The 12,480-nt window shown below is 42.4% G+C and overlaps 2 protein-coding genes across 4 annotated transcripts in view; one reads left to right on the forward strand and one right to left on the reverse strand.

Moving 5' to 3' along the window:
• Positions 1-6,785, forward strand: part of nudt6 (nudix (nucleoside diphosphate linked moiety X)-type motif 6) — a 182,765-nt gene extending 175,980 nt beyond the window's left edge. For all 3 annotated transcript variants that reach the window (XM_072495698.1, XM_072495699.1, XM_072495700.1), the window contains 2 exons: positions 3,376-3,430; positions 6,128-6,785. In XM_072495698.1, coding sequence (XP_072351799.1) covers positions 3,376-3,430; positions 6,128-6,531 — 459 coding nt within the window. In that variant the 3' untranslated portion in view covers positions 6,532-6,785. The remainder of the gene's footprint in view (positions 1-3,375; positions 3,431-6,127) is intronic.
• fgf2 (fibroblast growth factor 2) overlaps positions 2,698-12,480 on the reverse strand; it is a 95,938-nt gene continuing 86,155 nt past the window's right edge. Inside the window, exon 3 of the mRNA XM_072495701.1 lies at positions 2,698-10,189. Coding sequence (XP_072351802.1) covers positions 10,001-10,189 — 189 coding nt within the window. The 3' untranslated portion in view covers positions 2,698-10,000. The remainder of the gene's footprint in view (positions 10,190-12,480) is intronic.

Consider the following 12,480-nt stretch of genomic DNA (forward strand, 5'->3'; position numbering starts at 1 on the left):
TCTCTACTCCCGCCATTTGTCAATGGGATTTCCCATTGACGCCACCCCACGACACTGGGAAGCCCACGGGCAGAGTGCACTGCCGGTGGTAAAAGAGAATCTCAACAGCAGGAGAATTCTAGCCTATATTTTTTGCAGTAATGTTATTAAAACCTTAGTTAAGATGACTGCTAGAGCTGTGATTATGGTGTAGTATAAGTGAGGTAGTTATTGAAAAAGAGAAAACATTATTCCGGAAAGGAATAATTTGATTAGAGATAGTCAACACGGTTTTGTGAAGGGTAGGTCGTGCCTCACAAACCTTATTGAGTTCTTTGAGAAGGTGACCAAACAGGTGGATGAGGGTAAAGCGGTTGATGTGGTGTATATGGATTTCAGTAAAGCGTTTGATAAGGTTCCCCACAGTAAGCTACTGCAGGAAATACGGAGGCATGGGATTCAGGGTGATTTAGCAGTTTGGATCAGAAATTGGCTAGCTGGAAGAAGACAAAGGGTGGTGGTTGATGGGAACTGTTCAGACTGGAGTTCAGTTACTAGAGGTGTAACACAAGGATCTGTTTTGGGGCCACTGCTGTTTGTCATTTTTATAAATGACCTGGAGGATGGCGTAGAAGGATGGGTGAGTAAATTTGCAGATGACACTAAAGTCGGTGGAGTTGTGGACAGTGCGGAAGGATGTTACAAGTTACAGAGGGACATAGATAAGCTGCAGCGCTGGGCTGAGAGGTGGCAAATGGAGTTTAATGCAGAAAAGTGTGAGGTGATTCATTTTGGAAGGAATAACAGGAAGACAGAGTATTGGGCTAATGGTAAGATTCTTGGTAGTGTGGATGAGCAGAGAGATCTCGGTGTCCATGTGCATAGATCCCTGAAAGTTGCCACCCAGGTTGAGAGGGTTGTTAAGAAGGCGTACGGTGTGTTAGCTTTTATTGGTAGAGGGATTGAGTTTTGGAGCCATGTGGTCATGTTGCAGCTGTACAAAACTCTGGTGCAGCCGCATTTGGAGTATTGCGTGCAATTCTGGTCGCCGCATTATAGGAAGGATGTGGAAGCATTTGAAAGGGTGCAGAGGAGATTTACCAGAATGTTGCCTGGTATGGAGGGAAGATCTTATGAGGGAAGACGGAGGGATTTGAGGCTGTTTTCGTTAGGGAGAAGGAGGTTAAGAGGTGACTTAATTGAGGCATACAAGATGATCAGAGGATTAGATAGGGTGGACAGTGAGAGCCTTTTTCCTCGGATTGTGATGTCTAGCACGACGGGACATAACTTTAAATTGAGGGGAGATAGATATAGGACAGATGTCAGAGGTAGGTTCTTTACTCAGAGAGTAGTAAGGGCGTGGAATGCCCTACCTGCAACAGTAGTGGACTCGCCAACACTAAGGGCATTCAAATGGTCATTGGAGACATATGGACGATAAGGGAATAGTGTAGATGGGCTTTAGAGTGGTTTCACAGGTCGGCGCAACATCGAGGGCCGAAGGGCCTGTACTGCACTGTAAAGTTCTATGTTCCCTACTTCTGGGGCGGGAATCTCCAATAATGGGGCTATGTCCCCACTCCAGTGTGAAAATGCGGGCGAATCACTCTGGACTTTCCTGAAAAAAGTCCAGAGTGATTCTCCTACCTGGAGGGGGCTGGCAAAGAACAAAGAAAAGTACAGCACAGGAACAGGCCCTTCCGCCCTCCAAGCCTGCGCCAACCATGCTGCCCATCTAAACTAAAATCTTCTACATTTCCGGGGTCCGTATCCCTCTATTCCATCCTATTCATGTATTTGTCAAGATGCCCCTTAAACGTCACTATCGTCCCTGCTTCCACCACCTCCTCCGGCAGCGAGTTCCAGGCACCCACTACCCTCTGTGTAAAAAAACTTGCCTCCTACATCTCCTCTAAACCTATGCCCCCTAGTAATTGACCCCTCTACCCTGGGAAAAAGCCTCTATCCACTCTGTCTATGCCCCTCATAATTTTGTAGACCTTTTTGTAGTTCTCACAGCTCCGGCTGCCAATACGGGGCCCTGCACCTTGTCGGCCGCCCCGTGCGGCATGGCGGACCCACACCAAAAAGATAGGCCCCCCCGAGATCTTGCGCGCCTGCGAATCGGTAGCCCCCGATCGATAGCCTGGTAGTCCCCGAGGCGGTGTGTGTGTGTCCCCACCAGGGCGGCCACGGACTGAGTCCGCAGCCGCCACACCGAGTTCCCGATGGGTGGGACCATGTGAGAACCACACCGTCGGGAACTCGGCCAGTTACACCTGGAGAATCGTCGTGGGGGTCTCGGTCAATGGCCCCCTACCCGCACCGCGTAGACCGCATGTGCGATTCTCCGGGGACCAGAAAATCGCGGCAGCGGCATCGTGCTGGATTTAGTCATCGACGCCCATTCTCCACCCCCGCGCCAATCGCGATTTCGCCGGGCAGGCTCGGGGAATTCTGCCCCTGGCTTATGTCCGTTTAACATGAACACTTCCTGATACAGCCAGCTGCTCCCCAGAATGGCTCTGAAGCCAGAAAAATATTTTGATCGTGGTTAAATGCAGGTGTGGTCCAGACCACTGTTGTCCGAAATGTATCCCAATTATCTCCCCTTCCACTTCATAACCATCGTTACAGATTATTTAAAATCACATTGCATTATTTCCATATTTCATAGCGGTGGTCATAAGATTGGATTGATGGCAAAAGTGTGTAAACATTTAATTATTATTGTTTTTATTAGGGAGACTTTATACAAATGTTTACAATCCACAGTTATCTTGAACAGTTATCTTGTTTTAATGTTTTCATTGGATAGACATTGAAATACAAAATATTTTATCTATTTAAACAGACCAGATAATACAGGACAAACTTTTAAACCAGTGCAGTACTGGACAGTACTACATAATACAAACTTCCACTCCTTGAGTACATCGAACAGGATTCAAATACATCAACACAGTTCAAAAAGGCCACTACTGAAAATTATAATATAATAATGCATCAGTATTAATGCAACCTTGCTGCAGCCTGTACAAGTTTTCTAAACATAGCAGCTTGATAATTTTTAAAATCAACTCCTCTATTCATTTAAGAACTAGCAGCATTTTCAATTTTTTTTTGAATATAGGAAACCGGTTTCCTTGTTTTTAAATCTCAACACATCCCTTCCATTTGTTCCTAGAGAATCAGTAGGATGAATCACTTTCATCATTTCACATACTTGATGCCACAAAGGCCCAATTGTAGCTGCTTTAAATTTAAATCAATGGAAAGCATTAACAAAAAGCTTTGCTTTTGTTTTTAAAATTACTTTATAATAGCGAGTAATATTGTATCACATTTGTAACAATTTACTTTTAGTAACTTGCACTTTTATTTATTTCAAAGACACTAAATGCTTGGAAGTTTCCAGGAGGCCTCTCCGATCTAGGTGAAGATATTGGTAAGTACATATAAATAAAGCAGCTTTGAATGTGTTAAGCCAACAACTAATAATACAACTCCACTGTCCTCCTGTACTTTAAATGTTTGTAAGAGCATGAAGAAAAAATATACTCAAATATATTTTTTTATCCATATTGAATCTTTTTCGATTCCTTCGGAGTTTACTTGGATGTTGGTATTTGAACTTTTGTAGATTTAGTATTTGAACTTTTGTAGATTTAACCGTTCCACAGTAAAAAATATATGGTTTTAAAACAGTGTTTGAATTGTTAATTTAAAAAAAGAACTTAATTCTTAATTTACTAAAACTAAATTATTTAAACAAAAAAGAAAAATATTGTTATCTCTGTATTTCTCAAAACTGGTTAGATGTGTGCTATATATTGAAGGAAGGCAGATTTTGCTAAAACAAATCATTTGATGCTTGGAGGCACTCTAAAGGGTACGCGTCCAAGTCCCACTGTTGGCAAACTACTCCAGTGGAAAAATGTTGATCACTACTTTAAATGCATCAATTTTAAATAGTTTTGATAAGATGGTTTCATGGTTTGATTTTACCAAGTATGAGAAGAATTATTAGTGGGTATCCATACATACATTTGAAATAAAAATTGACCATTCATTATAGGATGACATACAAACAATAGAATATGTTTACATTTACTTATCTTTCCATTCCTGGTGTTTGCTCTTGGCCATAATGTAATGAGTTTCATTTTTCCCTTTGCACAAAGCTACTGTCAGTTTGAAAATACTTTTGACTTGAGCATAATATAAATTTACATTGAACTGATTGAAATGAAAACTGAAATGAAAACTATTTGGAAATTTCAGAACTTATTCAGAAGATATAATGGAGTCCTCTATCAGCATATTGTTGCATGAAGAATGCATGGATAATTCTGAAATGTGTTCACATACAGCCTAATTATTCCAGCTGTGCTGTTTCTTTTATGCCTGGAAATGCTTTTAAACAATTTGGGCATAAAAGCTCAGTGTGTATGCTATATTATCATCAAGCTAAACCTGTTTTACAGATTTACGTCTGTTATGTTAAAATAAATATTCACATTGGCAAGGGATTTATAATGTTACTGTTCAGCAGAGGCCAGTATGTTGTTGCTTGTGGGGATCTACTAAGTCTTTTGAGTTCAGCTGGGACTTTATCATGCTGAGACAATGAAGTTCTGGACAATTATTTGCGAAAATGGTTTTGTTTCTTAAAGAGTTGGCTGAACCAAATCTGTTTCCTGTGAAGTAACTATTTAGAGGGCAGGAAGTACCATGCACTTTTAAAATGTACCATAAAAATTGAACAGAGTAACAGAGATTATTGCTAATCAGCTGAAAATTAAAAACCAATGTGTTTTTAAAAAAGAAACATGAAGGGATGATCAAATGTAATAAACAAAAATACCATTCTCTCCTTTTTGAATAATATTTACTTGTTTACTTGCCTTTGTATATCTTCAAACAACTGATTTTGATTGACTTCACATTAAAACAAAGTTTTTGGTGCCTTAATTATATGCAATTAATATATCAATTATATTCCAAAATAAAGTTGCCTTCCCCTTTATTGTCGGTAACTAAGGTCAAACAGCTGCTTAACCTTTTCTGCTCTATTTAAAGTAAACTTCCATTTCCCAAAACATGCATTTAGACAATATTAGTTTTCCTTTAAATTACAGTATTGTAATAAAATGTTAAAATGGCATACAGTGCGCCAGGAAGTGACACTTTATATAGAATAAGCGACAAAATGCCCATTGGCCATATATCTCAGCTATCACCAGGTTTGATGCAAGTGCTTTATTTTTGTGTAATCTGCCACCCCCATTATACATTTACTATACTAATTTAGTTTGAAAAAATAAACTTAGTTCCCTGCTATTTTCTGCAGATGGAATGGTATGATTCAGCAAGTGGCAGCTATAGGCAACCTAATGGGTAATGCCCACATAAGCAAACAAAAAAAAACCCAAATATATATTAAATCAACAATGGGTAATTGTCACAAAAATTAAACCATTCCTATCTGGAACAATTTAAAAGGAAAAACATCAAGACAGTGGATTAATGAAGGTAGTAACCAAAGCAAACATGGTGTACAGGAACAATTCATTGCATAATGCTGTAGAAATAATCTGTTCCTTTAGACCAGAACATTGTCCATTCAAGAAAAGTGAATCACAAATGATTTGCTTAGCGACTCAGAATTGCACAAATATGTATTTGTAAAGTTACCATATTGTAGTTATTTTACAGTACCATGATAGAGGGGTTACATTCTTTTCAATAACGTCCAGTGATGGTTGTGATTGACAACTAAAACTGAACCAATAGTTTCTCAAGGGGGCAAAATACACAACCCATGCAGGAAGTTGGCACATGCCTCAAAGCTGTTAAACAAGATCACATTTCCTGAAAATGCAGTCACATGCTCTTTATTAGGCTTTGACAGGAATTCAATGAAATTGAATGAGCCTCCAGATAGCAGAGCGACAAACCCACTATTGGAAAGTGCACACACAAGATGCCATAAAATAGCTTGAACCATGCTAAATTTGTAGGTGACTAAGTGCTGCACTTCTGCAATCGATGCATGAAATATCAAAAAGTCGGTATTTGCATTTGCCACTTCAGATTTTTATTTCCAGAAGAGTTTAAGATTAAATCTGGATGTTGATTCTAGGAGAAACTGCTGCCCGAGAAGTATTTGAAGAGACTGGAATAAAATCCAAATTTATATCACTTGTGAGCATCAGGCAACAGCATAACCATCCAGGTGCCTTTGGGAAGTCAGACATGTACATTGTTTGTCGTCTGAAAGCTGTCTCGTTTGACATCAATTTTTGCCAAGAAGAATGCCTGCGGTGCGAGTGGATGGATCTGGAGGAGCTGGCCAGGAGTGAACACACAACACTTATAACCAACAGGATAGCCAAGCTGTTGTTCTATGGATGCAGGGAAGGCTTTGACAAAATTGATTTAAATATGAGAGAGTTTCCAGCAGTTTATACAGGCCTTTTCTACAAACTCTATCACAAAGAATTACCAGAGAAATATGAGAAGCTGAAAACAAATCAAATCAAATAGGTTAAGAATGAAAAATGTTAAAAACGTCAGTCATTCAATTGTTTCTAGTCTGTCAAATCAATTTATACAAATTACATAATTGTTGAGATGTAAAATGCTATTTTTGTTCAGTGTTAAGAAGTAAGATTTTGCAACATTTTTATTCAAAAGGCCAGGCTTCTCTACATCACTTCAATTCCAAAAAATGACAACAGTTTCCCTCAAGTTTATAGTCCAAAAGTTGCAATATTGAATTAAAGATACATACAAAATGCCTCACGGCTGCTATAATTGGTTGTTCTTTCTCCTCGTTCTTCAAATTGTGGGTCATTGTCACTTTAATTAAGGACTTTACAAAACAGTACGGAAAAAGTACGTAATAAGCATGATTGCGTTTTCAGACTGTTTTTAACAAGAGTGAAATATGCCAAGACACTGACGCATTATCAAATTTGACAGCAAGCCTTCTATAAGGAGGGATAGGCTTCGAAATGTATCTTTAAAGGAAAAAAAATAGATAGGTAGGAAAGGCAAGTGGTTTAGGGGAGGGATTCCAGGGTTGAGGGTCTAGTCAGCTGAAGGCTTGGGGCAAAGGAAACAGAGAATGCAAAGACGACCAGAATGGCAGGAATGAAAAACTCTTGGGAGTGTTGTGGACAGACAGGCATTACAGCATTGGGAAGGGCAAGGCTAGGGAGAGTTTTGAAGATGAGGAAGATAATTTAAACTCACAGGCTGGATTGGGCGGCAATGTAAAGTAAGCCGATGGCTGATGGAGACATGGTGAGAGTTAGGATGCAGGGTTTTGCTTGGCATAGGTTTTAAATGGTATAAGAGGGAGGATCAACCAGGATAATACTGGAATGGCTGCAACTGGAGGAATAAGCATATGAAGGTTTCAGCAGATGAGTTTGATGCATTAATGCAACAGGTAATATTATAGAGGTGGAATAGGCAATCTTGGTGACAGAGAGGATATGTTATTGGGAGCTCAGCTCAGAGGCAAATGGGACAAATAGTAAGGTTACAAAAAATCTGGTTCATGCTAAGATAATGGCCAATGAGAGGTATGCAAACAATGACAAGGGAATAGAATTTGTGGCAGAAGTGGAAGACCATGGGCCGGATTCTCCTTTGCCAGATGACGATATCATAAATCGCCGATTGGACGGAGAATCCATTCCGACGCCCAAACCAGGTCCGGCGCCGGTTTGCGAGTCTCCGCCCCTCCAAAATGGCATTGTGTCACATGCCGCACACCACTGTAATGGCATTTCCACGTCATCGGCAGGCTCTACCATGATGCTCTGCCCCCAATGGGCCAAGTTCTCGACCGCGCAGTTGACGTGTGGTCTGAGCGGTCAGGAACCCGGCATGGCGGCTGCGGACTGTTTCCAGCGCTGCCACACTTGGTCGGGATCCATGCTGGGGGGGGGGGGGGGGGGGGGGGGGCGTGCTTCCACGAGGGCTTGAGGGGACTGGTGGGGGCGGGCCAGGGGGTGTCCTGTGGGGTCGCGGATGGTGGGTCGGTCCCACACACGGCCGGGGCCATGTTGTATTGGGCTGCAGGTCATCGCTATGCGCATGTGCGGCCAGGGACCTGGTCATTATCCGGCCATTTTCGGCGTGGGAGCTGAGAGTTTCACCCGGCGCCGCTGCTAGCCCCTCACCAGTCCTAGAATCGGAAAGGGTTTGGCACCGATTTTGTCGTCATAAAACACCCACAAATTCTGTTTCAGCCGGCACTTAGCCGCTGAAATGGAGAATCCAGCCCAATGACATGTCAGGTCTAGCTTGGATCTTTACTGCTTTGAATATAGTGCCTTTGGCAAATGTAAACCAAGTTACGATTTATACCACCTTCAATAATGTTATTCAGACTATGTTTTCCACATGAAATTAATTTTGTGAACAATTATGCAGAATGCCTGATTTCAGATAATAAAAAGAGATAGGGAGAAGAAACAGAAATAACCACCTCAGCAGATTCACCTCAGTCTCATTATAAAGGGGAGAGATCTGGGGATAAAGAAAGTGACAGACTTAAAATGCATGAATAGGTGGTGTTCCTTTGAGACTGAGCTGGTGATGGTGCCTCTGTTTTTAATTTCCAATCAATGCTGCATTTTATGTGGTGGTTGACATTTGAACTTGTCACAGTGTCACATTCTAGAACATTTATTAGTTATATTAACCAAACAATCCCTTCACTGTAAATGTTTATTAAAGCACAGTTACAGTGTTGTATGTTTAGTTTTTGTAACAGAAAGCACATAATCCTCTAAGGTTCATGAAGCCACGCTATTTTTAGTAATGTTAATGGTTACATCTATACTTATTGATCAAGATCTTAGCCATGAAGGAATCAGGTCCAACATTGATGGTGACACTAGTTAACACTGCTGCCTCACAGTGCCGGGACCCAGGTTCGCTTCCGACCTTGGGTGCGAACTCCACACATTCTCCCAGCGTCTGTATGGGGATGCTCCGGTTTCCTCCCACAGTCCAAGGATGTGCAGGTTAGGTGGCTCGGTCATGCTAAATGTTGAGTGGGGTTATGGGGCAGTGGAATTGTCCTATGAAGTGTGCGCTTTCAGAGGGTCAGTGCAGACTAGATTGGCTAAATGACCTCCTGCACTGTAGGGATTCATGACTATGATAATGAATATTAACTTATGTCATCTACGTTGCTTGTAACATTTGTTTGGTCTCTTCCATTAATTCTAACCTACAATTCAGAAAAGCCACAGTACATTTTGCAGTCCTCAAAGCGAACGACAAAATGAAAAGTTTGCTAGTAACTCAAAGGAAAACAGCATCCCTAAACTAAGCACAAGAAAATTTCCCCCACATATTTTAGATAATTATCAATACATCCTGCAGGTTAAATATCTAGAACTGTGCACATACCACATAAAACAAAGAACCAATGAAATATTGAAGTTTGTATTTAAAAAATGAAAATTTTTAACCTGGCAGCAGGGAACTTGAAACATCTACAATGTTGATTCTATCCATGTACCTACTTCCAGATCAAATGGTTTCAGGGAATCAGATGTAAAATTTGACAGAGGCTTTAGTGTATGTAACCCTTTGAATCACTTGATAAGTAAATACCATATCATAGCATCAACTTCATCTCTAAAATCAAAATAATTGTATTATACAGTTGAATAAAAAATAACTATTAATGATATATCACATAAACCATTATATTGGATTATATACAGGACACTTTTAAATTGGTGCTTAACTCTATGATTTAAAGAAATAAAGTTGTGATAACATTTTATTAAAATCACATCGCATATAGCGTGATATTGCACAGCTGATTTACTGCAATTTGTAAAACCGCCAAATCAACTTGAGAGCATGGCGACACAATACGGTGTACACTGCTGCCTTTCGCAGCAATAAAACAGTATGGCAGATTTGGGTTTATGAAATCCCTTTTTTTTTTAATAGAACAGGAAAGGCTGGAAGCAGATGACTATGAGCACTTTGCAGACATCGGCAGAAACAGAATTGCTTTCTGTCCAAGTCCAGTTTTTGGTCCTGGTTTGTACTGTCCAGTTCTTTTGAGAGCAACATACCAACTTTCGTATTTCTTTGAACGATATGTATTGTAGTTATTTGGCTCCAATCTTTCGTGGAAGAAACATTCGTCTGTTGGCAATTTCTGAAACAGTAAGAAAAGCAAAATGATTGTTTTGGGAGGTGGTTTGTTATCTATTTCTCCATTTATGAAACTTTCTATAGCGTATCTATGCCCACTTCCTGCTGTCACATTTTTACATAGAAATTTGTAATGAGAAAGAATCAATGTGCACAGTACATGGAACATGCTCAAGTAAACTTCTTATACTGTGATGGAGAAAATGTACGAGGACTGAATTATATTTTCATGCCTAGCTATAACAGTACCCACCTTCTAATTTTTTTTCACTTGAAGTCATGTTTGGTGTTGACTTCTCTGTGCAACATGGGAGGTCAAAATTTTTAAAGTTTGCAAATTGTGAGCATTTTCTCTTTTTAGTTTTTGCTTTTTGTAACTGTCAGTATTACAATGTAAACATTTAAAGATTTGAAATACGTAAAGATTACAAAAACACTTAGAGAAAACGATGAGCGCGATTTCATGGAAAAAGTTCTGAGGGTCAAATCAGGCACAACTTCCTGGGTGTTTGCTGATGGCCAACCTGGTGAGACCGTGGCCCATATTTAACAGCACTGAGTGCCGAAAATGATCCCCCATGAGCTTCAAGCCGGTAATGGCTGTCCCGCCAGCTGATTCACCAGACTCGCAACCGCAGCTGCCCGCTAACAAGGGAAGCTGCTTATAAGCGCTCCCTCCGAACTCCAGCACACAAGCAAGGCACCATGCAGACTTGCTCCATGCTTCAGGGTAGCTGACTTGGCCAGGCTCCTGGACGGCTGGAGGGGATTGGAGGACCAGCAGCATGGCCTCCAAGGCCGCCCAGAAGGCAGAAACAGCGGCCATCAGTTTGGGAAGCATGACCAGAGGGACTGCCGTCCAGTGCAAGATGATGACCAACGACTTCCACCGAGCTGCAAGAGTAAGTGAACACCAGCCCCCTGGCAACAGTTCCACCTGCCACCCCCTGACCTCCGACCGCCCCCCCCCCCCCCCAATTTGTCAGCGGCTCTCACCACGTACCCTCATCACATCCAATCATTGTACTTGTGCCCCAGCACACCCTGGCACCCATCAGCACTACTCCTCCAGGTGCAGTAGCCACACATACCACCAGCCACAGTCATAGCCCCCAGATGCATCAAGTGTGTGGCTCACAAATGCCCTCACTCTGCCTCCGTAGGAGAAGGTATCCCATAATAAAAGTGTGTAAGGGCCTAGACGGGCAGCGGAGTTCAAGAAATTAGAATCCTCACCCTCTATGAGGAAAGGGCCCTGGAGATCGCGGGGTTGGCAAAGAGAGAGTAGTCACCGACAGCAAGGTTGGCCTGAGCCGCAGAGGTGAGGATCCACTGCCCCTTCACCCAGATGCCTCAAGTGAGTTATCCATGTCAGACTAAATGATCCTTCCCTTTCACGGACCAAACGTCCATTTTACCTTGGGATCTCCACTTTGTGGTGCCAGCAGTGCGTGACACTGCTAGGGTGGTAACCGCAGTGGAAAGCCTGGAGCACAACATCAGCGCCTTGAGTGGTGGTGTCCAAGGCATGGCTCAGTCTGTGAGGACCATGGCTGAAGGCCTCAACATCATGTCCCAGTCGCAGGTGGACATTGCTGAGGCACTTGGAGCATGTCCCAGTCACTGAGAGGTATCGCTGAGGGCGTTAACATCATGATGCAAACAAAGGGGAGGTGCCAGTCCCGGCATAGCCGGAAAATGCAGAGGTCTCTGGAGCTCACGGCAGTTGCCCCTCACATCCCATCTAGACCCCTATTGGCACTGTCCAGGAGGAGGGAGCACTGGAGGCCGACCTGCCACTAAGGAGACAAAGGCAGTCTCCACCTCACCGGAAGTACCCTCCTGACACCGATGCGTCTCACGGTCAATGGGCAGAACAGGGTGGCACAGCGATGCCAGTGACTCCGGTAAGTCAACCGGGATTCTCCAGCTCCAGGCCCTCTGGGGAACGTCCACCAAGGGCATCAAAGGCCAGAGGGTGTGAAAAAAAGCAGGCTGCTCCCACTCTGATGTGCATTCTGGGGACACACTTGGACGTAGCAGCAAAGCACAGAAGATTAATAAGATTGAGGATCAAGAGTGGGCACTGGAGTTTTTTTGGGGGGGCACTATCTGTAGCTAGGGACAATGGAAGGTTCAAATGTTAACCATTAAACATCTAACATGTGCAGCCTCTGTCACGTTATTATCCACAGCAGGCCTGCCATACCCACCCCACTCCCCCTGAGGAACAGTGGTCCTAGATCAGGAGCCCCTGTTGCAGGTGATGGGTATAGTGCGCTGTCAGGAGAAAGA

This window comes from Scyliorhinus torazame, chromosome 3 (genome assembly GCF_047496885.1).
Source record: "Scyliorhinus torazame isolate Kashiwa2021f chromosome 3, sScyTor2.1, whole genome shotgun sequence".
NCBI lineage: Eukaryota > Metazoa > Chordata > Chondrichthyes > Carcharhiniformes > Scyliorhinidae > Scyliorhinus > Scyliorhinus torazame.